At 38.9% G+C, this 14867-nt stretch overlaps 1 protein-coding gene across 3 annotated transcripts in view; it reads right to left on the bottom strand.

Annotated features, from left to right (window-relative positions):
- The window catches only part of VIT (vitrin), a 1072224-nt gene that overhangs the window by 524187 nt on the left and 533170 nt on the right, over positions 1-14867 (bottom strand). For all 3 annotated transcript variants that reach the window (XM_044057778.1, XM_044057780.1, XM_044057779.1), the window contains one exon: positions 10094-10180. In XM_044057778.1, coding sequence (XP_043913713.1) covers positions 10094-10180 — 87 coding nt within the window. The remainder of the gene's footprint in view (positions 1-10093; positions 10181-14867) is intronic.

Here is a 14867-nt window from a genome sequence, read left to right as displayed (position 1 = left end):
CAGTTTAGAAGAAAGGCTGCCTTAGTATTCCTTTCATCTTTCCCCTACAACTTTTGAATTCCGTATTTTAGTAAAGATTTTTTGAATCCCATCAAGGCTCTAAAGTCAACCAATAAATCTAATAAGGTCAGTTAAAAAAAAAGTTACCAAGAATTTCTTTCCAAAGAATTCCTTTGCAAACTGTGAATAATATCAGTTAATTAGAGGGAGGAGCTGAGGGAGAGCATTGCTATTTTACTTAGAAATATTTGTAGTTATCTGAAGTGTTTGTGTGGTCTGCATTGCTCTGAGTATCACTCATCTCTGCATTTAATTTTGATTTGAAGCTCTTTATTTAAGGTTTGATCACTTCTATTTTGTACTTTATTCTACTATTACTAGGATTACCACCTGTCCCACTTTGTGAGGGACAGTCCCTGTTTACAGTTGTGTTGTAAAAAAATTGCAAAAATCCAAAATGTCTGAGAGATATTATTTAAATTATTTTATATTTTATATAATAGTAAAATAAAAAATTCTGTATTCTGTATCAAACACCTAAATGTTATAAGAAACAAATATAAACTAAAAAAATACAAAAGAATGGCTGTTATTTGAAAAAAAAACAAGTTCTGTCCCCTTGTACTGGCGGGTATGTGTTTTAGCCTGCAAAATCTGATGTCTGTACCACAATTGTCCCACTTTGGGCATTTGAAAAGGTGGCAACCCTAAGTATTACATTTGTTTTGTTTTAAGTTTTCTGTTCTGGTGGAGTTTTAAGAGTTTCCCACCCACCAGCCTAGTCCTTGTTGTGTTCTTAAATTTGGTGGCTTATGAGTTGCCCACCCCTACTATAAATCTCATTTTGGACACTCCTCCCAGTCCCATCTCATCAGCTTATTCTACTGAGTAGAGAGAGATCATTTGGAAAGGCCCACCCTCTTAGTCTAGCAATCTTAAATTATCGTGTTTCATCCCTTCCCACTTAAACAAAAAAATGCACTTTATTCTTCTGCTTTTACTGAATTGTAACTGTTATTCTAAGCCTTTTAGTTTAAGCACTTGGGCTTCAGGCCAGTTGTTTTATATTAAGAAGGTTTGTGGTCTGCACTCTTGTGGCAGGACAGGTAGCTTACATCCTTCTAAGTTGGGAGTTGCTGATTGAAGGCCTAGTGTCTGTTATTCTAAAAGTGTATTAGTTTTGGTTTAAGCACTTGGGCTTCAGGCCAGTTGTTTTACATAAAGAAGGTTTGTAGTCTGCACTCTTGTGGGAGAAGAGGGTAGATTCTGCCCTTCTGAGCTGGGAATTTCTGGTTAAGGGCTTATTGTGCCTGCTTATTTGAAGTGTTTCTTTCTGAAATTGGTGCACCTTGTTTGCTGTAGCATAGACTAGACTCAGACCTGCTAATCTAGCTTTGATTGTATAGCTTGAGCACTAATCCAGGTCATCTTTTTTTGGAGAAGGTTCCCCTGCACCCTAGTGGCAGGAGTATGCAGTTAGAACTTGCCTGATTGAAGACTGCTGTAACAGGGCTCAGCTTTGAGCTTTTTTACTGGTTAATTGGGTAATTTGTTTAAATCAGTTTGCTACTGTTATATTAAAAAAAGCACACTTTATTTATCTGCTTTTACTATATTTGTGTTCCTTCCTACTTTATTACTTTAATTTGTTTTTTGTTTCCTGTTCTTAAAAGTACTCAATTGCATTTATTCTGCTGCATTTATTACTGCTTGTTAGTAGCTTGATTAAATTGCAACTGTTATTCTAAGCCTTTTGGTTTAAGTACTTGGGCTTCAGGCTAATTGTTTTAAATTAAGAATGTTTATGGTCTGCACTCTTGTGGCAGGACAGGTAGCTTACATCCTTCTAAGTTAGGAATTGCTGATTGAAGGCTTAATGTCTGTTATTCTAAAAGTGTCTTAGTTCTGGTTTAAGCACTTGGGATTCAGGCCAGTTATTTTACATTAAGAAGGTTTGTGGTCTGCACTCTTGTGGGAGGAGAGGGTAGATTCTGCCCTTCTCAGCTGGGAATTTCTGGTTAAAGGCTTATTGTGCCTGCTTATTTGAAGTGTTTCTTTCTGAAATTGGTGCACCTTGTTTGCTGTAGCATAGACTAGATTCAGACCTGCTGAATCTAGCTTTGTTTGTATAACTTGAGTGCTAATCCAGGCCATCTTCTTTTGAAGAAGGTTCCCCTGCACCCTAGTGGCAGGAGTGTGCAGCTAGAACTTGTCTGATTGAAGACTGCTGGAACAGGGCTCAGTTTTGAGCTTTTTTATTGGTTAGTTGGTTAATTCATTTAAAAGAGTTTGCTTGTTTGCTACTGTTATATTACAAAAAAAAGTTCTAGCTTGTTTTCCCACCTTTCCTGTTACTAAAGTAGTCCAGATACAGATTTGCTGTATTCAGGACTGTATTGTAGTTTCTGAGTTCCCCAGACCTTTCTGTGTTAGAGGGAAGCCTCTCAGCTTATTAGTGGGAGTAGTAAGCACTAGGTAGCCTATCTACCACAAGGGGAGTGGTTTCTGACTCCCTTTCAACTTTCTGCTGTAAAAGCCCATGTTTGCATTGGTTTGCATGTAGTGCAGCACTACTAAGCTAGGGTAAACTATTATCAGTGCCAGAAAGTCTCCTCTTCAATTTTCTCCCTTAGATCTTGCTAGTTCTCTTCTCTCCTGCATTTAACTAGCTTATTTGCCTATCACTTCATCTGGCTTCTTGTAGCAATTATTGTAGCACACATAAGTGCTAACAGCACTAAATGTCCTATAAGGAAACAGTTGCAGTACTTAATAATGACCATCCCTTCTGGCATGTCTAAAGGTCAGTTCCCTGTGCTTTCTCCTATTAACCTGGTGAACTTGGGCATTCTAAGGCAGTGTAGCAACTGCCTCATGTACGCAAACAACCCTCTTCTCTTAGCTCCCAACACTCAGACTTGTGAAAGATGCACTTATATATCCAAACTGGAAGACTTGCACTCTCCAGCCAAGACCAGAATAGCTGGTCAAGAGGAGAAGGTCAGCACCTGCACCACACCACATGGAACACATAGCCCTCCAGAACACCCACCATCACAGCTCTCACATAAAAACACAAACGACACACTCACCTTCATGGAGGCTCTCAATAGAAATCTACACAAACAGCAGAGACCTCCAAATCAGAAATGTACTCGACTGCCACAGCACAGCACAAATCACAAGACACATAGCTCACCTATACAGTGTGCCCCTCAACCTAAGTCCCTAAGACAAAACAGATTGCCTAATACACTAATCATAGGTGACTCAATAGTGAGGCACACTGATGTCCCACTCACTAGGTTGAATAAGGAGAAAGTAACAGTCAGCTGTTTGTCGGGTCCCAGGATCCGACACATAAAACACGCACTCAGGTCACTCCACAACAAGTACAAGTATGATTCTGTCATTGTCCATGTGGGTGTGAATGACCTGAAATGCACCTCCCTGGACTACATGAAAAGAGACATGGAGGAGCTCTTGGATTATGTGGCCCAGGCAGGTATGACCCTAGCCCTGAGCAGCATCCTACTGTCATTCAGAATGATACCACAGTACAAGCAGAAAATGATTGACTTCGAAAACTGGCTAAGTTTCTGGTGTCATTCTAAGGGGATCCAATATCTGTCTGCTTGGGATGACACGACTGACAGACCTTGATGCTTTGTCAGAGATGGCCTGCATCTGTCACCCCTAGGTTTCAGGATACTGGCTAAGGCTCCTGCCGCCACTATAGTGCCTTTTTTAGGCAGTGTTCCAAAGATCAAGTTACCACCGTAATAGCTATAAATAAATTCAATCTGAGGGTCATGCTAATCAACGTTAGAAGTCTAAATCTCAAGATGCACTCACTCGAAGCACTCCTCAAAATGGAGAACATCCACATTTGTGCTATACTGGAGACCTGGTTTAAAGGAGCAGAAAGCACCCTTGCGCTACCAGGCTATAACTCATTCCACACCTTTCAGCCCCAGAAAATGGACCGAAGCTCCAAAGGAGGTGGCGTTTCCATATTCAAAAAGGATATGCACACCTCCAGATTAGTAGCCAAGCATAATGCATTGGAGATACTGCAGGTACAACTAACAGTGGGTAAGACAGCGATTCAGGTTGTAGCCTGTTATAGGTCCCCAACCATATCCCAAGACTCTCACTTCATGTTCATAAGCACCCTGGAAACTATTAGGGTCCAACCCAATACTCTCATACTGGGTGACTTCAACTACCCCTCCATCAACTGGGAAAACTACTCATGCACCAATACACTTGCCCAGCGCTTCCTGGAATTCATTAATTCCAATGCACTGGACCAGCTCATTCTTACCCCCACCTGGTTATTACTAACATGGGAAACCATTGCTCAACACCAATAGTCAATTCCTCCCTGGTTAGATCCGACCACAAACTAATTGCCATGGAAATCCACATCTCACCCACACCACCAGCAAAGGTAACCACCATGAAAAACTTCTCCAAAGCTGACTTTGTGCTCCTTAAAACAGAGGTGGCTAACTTCACGGTACACATGCAAATGGAAAACAGGTGCATGACCGCTGAATCATACACCAATGCATTGTACAAACACATACATAAATGCATGGAACTAGCCATACCCAACAGAACCAAGATGCTCTCCTCCAAAAAAAGTAAGCCAATCTGGTGGTCCCCTGCCATTAAAAACCTACAACAGAAGTAAGAAACTGTTGCAGAAAAAGGTGAAGTCCCAAGACTGGAAAAACTCCATTATTAGCCTCAGCAAAAAGTTGAGATCCCTCATCAAAACCTCCAAAGCTAGCTATGAAGGCAGAATTGCAGCAGAAGCTAAAAACAACCACAAAGCCTTCTACAGTTATATCAAGAATCTCCACAACAATACCCAGATTTGCTCTGAGTTACTGCACAATGGTACCTCTTATACTGAGCCAACAGATATTGCCAGCATACTGGCCGACATGTTCAGTGCCAACTTTACCCCTCTCTCCCCCCTAAAGGACCAATCACAATACCGGAAGAATGCCAGGCATCCAGCATTACTGCAGCGCAGGTTAAAGATGCATTGTCCAAGGCCAAGAATACAGCTTCCATGGGACCAGACAATATCCCTGGCTGTGTTCTACATGAACTACAAAGTGAACTGGTACCACACCTCTGTGCCCTGTTCAATCACAGCCTCACCTCGGGCTTTGTCCCTACCAAATGGCGCACTGCCACAGTCATCCCTCTTTATAAATGGGGATCATCTACTGACCCTGGGAATTATCACCCCATTAGCCTGATGAGTCTGATATGTAAGGCTATGGAGCGCATCATCATGGACCTAATTAACAAGGATATAGAGAATCTCCAAACTCTGGATCCCATGCAATTTGGTTTTGTGAAGGGTAGATCATTCCTGCTCAACTTGGTTGACTTCTTTGAGTCAGTCACCGGAGATCTGGCCAAAGCCTTTGATACCATTCCCCACTCAGGAATTATTGATAGACTCACCAAACTAGGCATCAACCCCTATATCATTAGGTGGGTTGCAAATTGGCTCACAGATAGAACCCACAGTGTGAAAGTAGCAGACTCCAAGTCAGACTGCCGACCAGTCATGAGTGGAGTCCTACAGGGATTGGTCCTGGGTCCTCTCCTGTTTGTCATCTACTTCTCAGAAATCCAGGCCAACACTGAGGGACTCTGGCTGTCTAAGTTTGCTGACGATTGCAAGCTGGGAGCCATTATTAACTCCCCAAGTGATGTAGACATCCTACAGAAAGGCCTTACTGAGACCAACAACTGGTGTTGAAACCATGGCTTTAAGTTTAATGCCAAAAATGTGTCATCATTCCCTTTGGGAAAATCTCATTTCCCACTAATTACCACATTGATGGTAGCCCACTGAACACTGAAGGCGTTATAAGAGATCTGGGGACACAGGTTGAGAGCAACCTCTACTTCGACCACCACATTGCCACTGTGGTCAGAAAGTCCTTCTGTATGGCACATCTCATTACCAAGGGTTTTGCATCCAGGAAGAAAGAGGTCATCATCTCTCTCTACTCTTCACTCATTAGTCCAGTCATCGAGTATAATGCCCCATTTGGCATGTACCTCACTAAACACCTGCAACAGCTGGAAAGGCCACAAAAGTACCTCACGAACAGGATCCTAGGCCTTAAACACATGCCCTACATGGGCAGACTCATAAAACTCCAGCTTTTCTCTGTCTCATATCATCTATTAAGAGGTGATCTCTGCTTGACTTACAAAGCCATGTCTGACCCAGCCCTGTTAGAAATGTTACACCTAAAGAAATCCCAATCCCTCCACATGCACTACATGCTCCAGGGACCTCAACCTCATTACCACAATCAACAGAATATGCTGGAGGGACAGGTTCATAACCCATTGACTGCCCCTGCTCTGGAATAGACTTCCCATACATGTCAAGCAGAGCACCTCACTGGCCCTTTTCAAGAGAAATCTTGATGAGTGGATGGGAAATAAAAAGTTCTCCCTGGGGATCACTCCAGCAGTTCTACTTGATCGAGGCACCGGGAACTAACGGCGACATGATGCCAGGGCACTTCTATGGGCTAGGCTTGTAAAGGCTCCTGGGCCGTTGGCCTAGTACACACCTGTGAACCTACAGTGCAGAGGGTAACTCACCCTGATATCATAACAATTCCTCTGTTGCAGGTTCTGGAGCCCAAAATATCTTTACTCTAGACCTATAAACTATCTTTCTAATGGCCAGGTGGAGGAGTGTCACTCCAAGCCCCAGGAGTCTGCACAGTCTAATTGCTGGAAGGAGTTGATTCCACCAATGACAGGTGACTCCTTAGTAGTCATTGTCCACACATACTCATGAAGAGCCAATAATTAAGCTATTCCATTTTTTCATAGCTCCCCAATAACAATGTATTTGCTTATAGGACTGAAACTTAATCAGTATAGGCTAGAGCATCTTTTTTTAAGAAGCATTCCAGCCAAGCTGCTGTAATGCTTAAAGCTTGAATCTACTTTCAACCCCTTATCCATGAAAACATTCCTATCAAATCTCTCTTAGTGTCTCTATAAACATTCTATATTATTTTTTAATTTCCCTAACTCTCTTTAAACTCTAATATAATCACAAAAAAAAACCCTCACCCCTGTGCTTCATACTTCAATGAAAACTCTATTGCACAACCTCCATCAGTTTCTAATATATATATTTAACCAGACTTTATCTAGCATGGCCTCATTGTTTCACTGCTTTCAGTGTAACTCTTTTCTCACAATCCTTAGACATTCTGTCTATCTTCCTAGTATAACTGAAACTAAACAACCCCATAACAATCTCAGACTTTCATGTCAACAACTTATTTCAGTCTACCACACCTACAACGTTGCCTCACAATTTTGTAAATATTTGACTCTATGTACCTAATTTATCTGTACTTTTGTAAATATCTGACTCTGTGTATTAGTGTTTCAAATGTAATTCTGCATATACTATTAAAATGTAAATTAAATTCTCTATGTACTGCAATATGAAATGTGATCTGTACCTGGAGCTTTTCTCCCCTGGTGTCTGCTGAAAATGGGAGTCAGATAGGCTGTCCCAGTAAACAAATGTCAAATATAAATAAATAAATAAGTACATGTACACCCTATGTACTCTCTTAGTCAGAATATTATGAGCACCGATTCCAGTTCAATTACTTAGTTGTTGTGCTTTAAATTCACCACAGTCCATATCTCCTAATTTCTCTGGGATTCCCACACATCTCAGTGTCTCCCTTTTAGAACTATGCTCCATTTCTATTAATTTACATTTTAAGTTCTCTTGCTGAGATTGTTATTCCACGAGCCACTAATCAATGTTCTGGGTGTGTTTTATACATTGTGCTATTTCCATTTCATGTCAATTCACTACCTCCCCCCACCTCAGTCAATCTGCTATTATTTTCCTTCATATAACTTGTGATGACCCACCACTGCCAACCAGTAATCAAGGAACCTCAATTCTCACCCCTGGCAACAGTGGGGATGTTCTCTGGGAGGATAACAGGTATACCCACAGTATTTCCAAATGCAGCTCTCTGTATCAAGTGCAATTTCCCTTAATAGTACACAGAGACCAGAGTCATTATGGGGCTGGGTTCTCCCTCTTTCTCCAGATCCCCAGTAAGACTCCGCAGTGGCACAGCTATAGAGTTGAGATCTCAGCTGACTGACCAAGCCAAGACCTCCAGCACCCTGTCTGTCCAGCCAGTGCTTCGTGTTCCTGCCCAAGTAGCTCACACACACACACACACACACACACACACACACACACACACACACACACACACACACACACACACACACACACACACTCTTTGAGGTTTGATTTACACACACCCACATGCCTGGGAAAGGCTGGCACAGGTTTACTAACTATACCCCCTTTTGTCCAAACTATAAGGTAGTTTCAACTATCTCCAGTCACTCCATATCAGCTACTTTAGGGCCCTTAACAAAGGGTGTCCAATTTTACTGTGTAATATTAATACAAATACAAATGGTAGTTTGACCAGGAACAAGGCTGTTAGGAGTGGCCCACACAGCATCACCAAATAAATATACAAGTACTCTCAAAGCATAAATATGTCTACACCGATCAGCCACAATGAAAGGTTTAAATATTTTTAATAATAAATAATAAAAGACCAAGTAAATACTCAATATATATTCACAGTGACACCAGAGTTCAAAACATCAGGAAATATTTAAAATAACATTACAGTATAGGCTCACGCAAATAAGGAAAAACAAAATCTAAACTAAGCTTCACTATATTCCTGACTGTATGTAAAACAGTTACTATACCCTAATAACTTACTTAGACCAAGGCAGATGTTGTGGTGAATGGTTGTTGTTGTTGTTAGGTCCATGACAGAATGCAAAATGCTCTGTCTCACTCAGAGACTTCTCAAAATAATATCTAAAATATTACTGCTGGAATAGTTGACAGAATGACATAATTTCTGGTAATCTGTCTTCTAGTTCCCAAGCAAAACCCCCATTGCTGGCAGCTGGTAGCATTTAGCATCTACCTGTAAAAATACATAGACAAGAGCTTTTGCTCAGATCTTTGGCAGGTGCTGGAAATTGTAAAACAATGTAATTCCTTCATGCTTCCTAAGTAGCGGTTAGTTCACTCCACAGACAATATAGAAAGCTTCCTAGTACAGACTTTGTGTCTCTAGCTGCATTGAAACCTGTCAGCTAGCCTGTTTATGGCCTAGCCTATAAAATTATTTAATTTCAAATATTTTTCTAAAGTTTGCTGGACTGAAATTAACCCTCCAGTTTCTTCTGTTGACATATACATTTAAACAATTACAATAGTGCATGTACATTTCTGTTCTCTTCCAGTAGGGCACACCATGGATACATTTTAAGCACAAGCACTTTATAAATATGTTTTCAACACAAACATCTGTACAGAGCAGTTTGATATACACATGACATACAGTTCTAATACATTTGTAGCACAAGCATCTTGAATAAATTAATTTGATATTCACAAATGACATATAATTATTTACCAAATTCTAGCTAGCTGTGCTGGCAGTACCTCCTTTCATCACATAACCATCTAAAGTATTGCTTATTTTGAATATTTTAGTATAAATGTTGTCTATTTTTTTCTTCATCAGCAGCGCTGACATGTCCTGCTTTTCTCCTGACTTTGAGATCCAGTCAGTCATTCAGATAAATGAGAGTACTGTGTTATGTTAGCAACAGAAGGAGTAACTTTTCCCTGTGAGTTTTTTTGTTTCTCTTAGCATTCATGGGTATACATAAACTGCAGAAAATTCACATTTCTCTGACAGTTTCACATTTATCTGTTTTGTATTTTTTTTTTTTTACTAGGTGGAAGATATCATTGATTCTTTCATTCCTCTTCTATGCCAGAAGTTGGTTTATATATCAGCACCCCTTGATAAGTTCCTGGAAATCATATTTATCTGAAGTGTAACCTTCACCAGTTCACTTACACATACAATAATGCCTCAGTTAGGAGAGAATGGTGTTTTAGTAATTATTAGTTTCATTTTCCACCTCATAAACATACCTGTTCCTTGTTCTGATGGCTTGTCTGATGCATGAGATAGGTTCTCAGACTCTTTAGGTGTTTTTGTGTCCTCTGCTGCTTTGGAACCTGCAGTGCCAAAAAAAAAAAAGTTGTGTTAAATACAAGATTTTTTAAGATAAAGTACTTATTTATAACACTGGAAGTTCTTCTGGTCATTTGTTCACAGAGAAATCCATTAGGCTGTAATGTGAAATTTGACTGCAGAATGTTCATAACCTATAAAATGTCTGCTGCTAGCTAACAATTTCCCTCAGTGCCAAGCAGACTATTATGCTACAATGAAAATAAAGCAGACATATTATTTGTATATGCAGTCCCTTGTTAATAATTAATCTGTGCCAGCTTGTAATGTCATGTTGATTAGATGCTAAAGGTGACACTTTATATTTCTTTACAACATCAGATGTACTATTTCAAATTAAGGTGTTGGTTTTGATTTATGTCATTGTTTACTAAGTGCCCCTGATTAAGTTTAATTCTTTGGAATTTTATTATCCCACCTTCCCCATGCAGTGGCTGATCAGGCTTCCTTTCTCACTGGGGCATAATAAGGACAAAGTAGCTGGTAAGTGTGGAATGTGTAGGACATCTGAAGACCAAAAAAAGTATGGAAGGCATGGTAACAGTGCATTCACAATCCACTGCAAAACATCAATAAATACTACAGTCTAATAATGTAACATATATTTTATATAACCTGCCAGTACACACAGCACAGAGAAAAACTAAATTTGTTGCGCTCAAGTATTATGGTTTGGATGAAGTGTTAGCATGCTGGAGTGTAACAAATTAAGCTGGAAGCTAACAATACAACAAAGTGGGAGAACCGCACAAATATATTTGTGTCTCAGTAAAAAAAAAAGAAAATAATCTCAGAACACAAGAACAGCAAGTTGTACATGTTTTGTACTGACTGGAGACTCAGTTTTAATTTGAAACATTTCAAATTTTACAGCAAAAACACTGCAATCATTGGATAAACAAGACATAATACTTTAACAATGAAAACAGGTCATTCTGCATTAGCAACAGTAAAATCCTTTTCCCTTGAAACTCCTATGTACTGAAAATGCATCTAGCAAACCTATTCAACTAGGAGAGACTCACTGAGATTCATAGTGAAATAGTACATAGTGAGGCACTGATAAGCAGCTATGTGAAGGGCTCAAGAATTCAAAAGACAAATATGTAATGCATTTGCTAACAGCCTGGGACAGCTCATTGGATACAAGTGTCTCTTTTCAGGTGCAGCTCAGGAGTACTTTTAGGTGAATTCAGTTAGAGTCACACAGAAGACAAATGTAGATTGAGGGAATCAAACCCAGTATTATAGAAAGAAGCTCATTAACAGTGCATAGCCATACTTATCTGCACTAAGTTCCAGATGTACTGTTGTAGCTCAAACACAGTGCATTTCACACTTGCATAACTGCAAACAACAAGCTAAATTATTAAACTTGTACTCATAATGCAGTCCAGTTTATTCACAGCTAAATGATAAACACGTCAACATTCAAAAAACACAAGGAACCTAAGGGTCATACTAAAAGAACTTACAGCATATGATGATGCTCCTGTTTACTACAATAATTATTTTCTTTATACTACTGTGGAATGCAGGACCCAAGTATTTACACACAGACACACATGCACAAGCGCACACACACACACACACACACACCCACACACACACACCCACACACACCCACACACACCCACACACACACACACACACACACACACACACACACACACACACACACACACACACACACACACAAAACACACGATCATCAGTTATTGCCCCTTATATGACTGTGAATCCATCAGATGTTGGCTTGCAATAAAATGAATAAAGAAATAATGACCTGGAAGTGTATTTCATCGTGCCATTGTAAGAATCATACAGTGCAACTCACTGCACCCCTCATGCCCTCCAAATGTCTTTGCCCAAGAATCAGAGACAAACACCTAAAATCAGGAAAAGATTTTAAATTCTGGTCTTATATTATTAGAAAATTGCTCACATTCACACACAGATCACTTACAGCTACTTTATGGCTATATACTTCAGGTATTCGGTAATGATCTGGAAATGTACCTCAGCTTGTTGCTGTCAAATCTGTACAGTGCGGCTCCCTTCTGCCCTCTCAACTTCTTAGCTCAAGGTTCAGAAACAAAGACACAAAATCAGAAAAAGATTTTAAATATTTCTCATATATACTTAGAAAGTTTCTAAAATAACAAGCTCTGCATTAGCAAGCAGTTTCTGAAGGATATAAGTCTAAAATGCACATGCCTGTCATTATTTAGTGTCCACAATCTCCAAACATTAATTAATTAATGTATTTCGAACTACAAAAGGTAGAAGTGCCAACACAAACCACGGACGGCGGCTCCTTCAGCCCAAGTCAACGAACCACAGCTTTCTTCTGCCAAGGTCTACGGACCGCAAGAGAGTAACAAATCCAAACAGCTGCTTCACAGATACTTTATATGTTTTTATTCCACAAAACCAAATTGCGTGAAACGCATAAAGCGTTTTTCGTTTGAATCAGTGTTCAAACTTCATCAGACAAACACTGGCTTTCGCGCCAGTACGCATTTAAATAGTACCATATGATGATGTCATAAAAATCTTAAACAAACAGTCATACTATTAAAAACAAAGCATATGCATCTAATTTATACCTAAACCAAGTGTATATTAATATAGGTTGTATGTTATTGTATTCGGTGTATTATGCCCACTCTTCAAATAGTTGACATTTTTAAACATTTTCTAAAATATGTGTATGTATATGTATATCCGCCTAGAAACCAAAATACAATGTTATCCTAAAAACTCTTCATGTTATACACTATGTTATATGTTAAAATCATTTATTATTTTAAAATATTAAAACCTTATTTAATACTATAACCTCTTAAACACATATGGTGACTAGAACAAGGAAATCTATAACGAAATGAATGAACGAACAAATATTTTATATATATAAATTCTCCCTTAAACTATAACTGATGACTATAGTTTTAATTTATTAACTTTAGTGACTTACATTGTTTAAAAGTTTTGAACAGTCACATGTATCTCACAATAATTGATTTTCATTACCTCAGTAGACTTTTTAATTTTAATATACAGGTAATTGAACAAACTTCGTTTAATCCTGGGTCCCTACAAGATGTCAAACGTAGTTGCCACTCTAATTCTTTTTTCTCAAGGTACAACCTCAACACATTTTCATGTGTCAGGTCCATGTAATTTGTTTGTACTTGATCTATAATCATAAATTTAAATGTATGTCCTGTATTTATGTTGCAGTGTCTTGCCAAGGCATTTTCTTCTATATTTTTCCTAATGGCGTAAGTGTGCTCGTATATCCGATCTCTAAGTCGTCTGTCCGTTTTCCCCACATAAAATGACGGACATTTTTCACATTGGGCCAAATACACCACTCTTTTACTATTACAGTTATAATTACCTTTTATAGTGTATGTTTCTTTTCCAATAGTGAAACTATCTGCAGAAGTTATATAACTGCAGTACCTACATGAGCCACACTTCTTAGTACCGCCCTTTCTTTTAGTAATATATCCTTTGCTTTCTAACAGTTGTTTTAAATTTTTACCTCTTCTGTATGTAATGACAGGTCCATCATTTAAAATTTTCACTAATTCCCTGTCTAATGACAAACTAGACCAGTACTTCCTAACTGTATAACAAATCTGATTAGCTTCTGGGCAATATGTAAAAATAAATGCTGTATTATAGTTCTTGTCTTTTCCACCAATAGTTTCTACTTCCAACCCTGCCGTAGCAGGATGTTCTATGTTGACCTCCCCTATTACAATGTCACCACTACTCACAACACCCTCCTCTTGGGATGTCCCAGTTAAAATTGCTTTATAAATCCCCTTTTCCCTTTTTCCTATTACTTCCTTAAAGATGCCTTCCAGAAAACTAGCTGGATAGCCTCTATGTGAAAACATTAGATGTAAGTTATTGCATTCTATCTCGAAATCTTGGTTCAAAGTAGTCATTTTGGCTGCTCTCACAAGTTGCCCCTTCACCACTGATTTCTTTTGGTGAAGGGGATGTTGGCTCGAAAAATGTAGGTAAGTATTTGAAAAGGTTTCCTTTCTATGTATCTTAGATACATAACCATGTCTAGTTTTATTTAACTCTATATCCAAAAAGTTTACCTTCATTTTATCAAAATTCATTGTAAACTTAAGGAAGGTTGTGGTGGCTGTAAGTTGGTCAACTAACTCTATTGCTTCCTCTTCTTGTCCTTTGGTTAAAATAAAAATGTCATCCAGAAATCTCCTATACATGTGAATGTCATTACTCCAAGGTTGGTTTAGCACATATGTAGTTTCCCAATATGCTAATACTAAGTTTGCAAAACTACCTCCTACCGGGGACCCCATTGCCACTCCAGACTTTTGCACATACAACTTGTTTTCAAAGGAAACAAAGTTGTTTTTAAGTATACAATCCAATAATTTCTCCACAATCCTACATTCATTTTGTGTTGCTCCTTTTGATTTTATAAACTCCACTACCCATTTGATTCCCAAATCTTGTGGTATACAGGTGTACAAGTCACAGATATCTATAGTCACAAAATTCAGTGATGGGTCAAATGGTATGTCCTGTAAGTCCCCCAAGAAAGACCAAGAATCTTTTAAAATCTGTTTTTGAGTTCCTATATATTTTTTTAGGAGTCCATCTACAAATTTAGCA

The sequence above is a fragment of the Protopterus annectens genome, chromosome 1.part2 (genome assembly GCF_019279795.1).
Source record: "Protopterus annectens isolate FY-2018-M chromosome 1.part2, PAN1.0, whole genome shotgun sequence".
Classification (NCBI taxonomy): Eukaryota; Metazoa; Chordata; order Ceratodontiformes; family Protopteridae; genus Protopterus; species Protopterus annectens.
The sequence above is the reverse complement of the archived record's forward strand: the minus strand, read 5'-3'. Positions and strand labels throughout refer to the sequence as shown.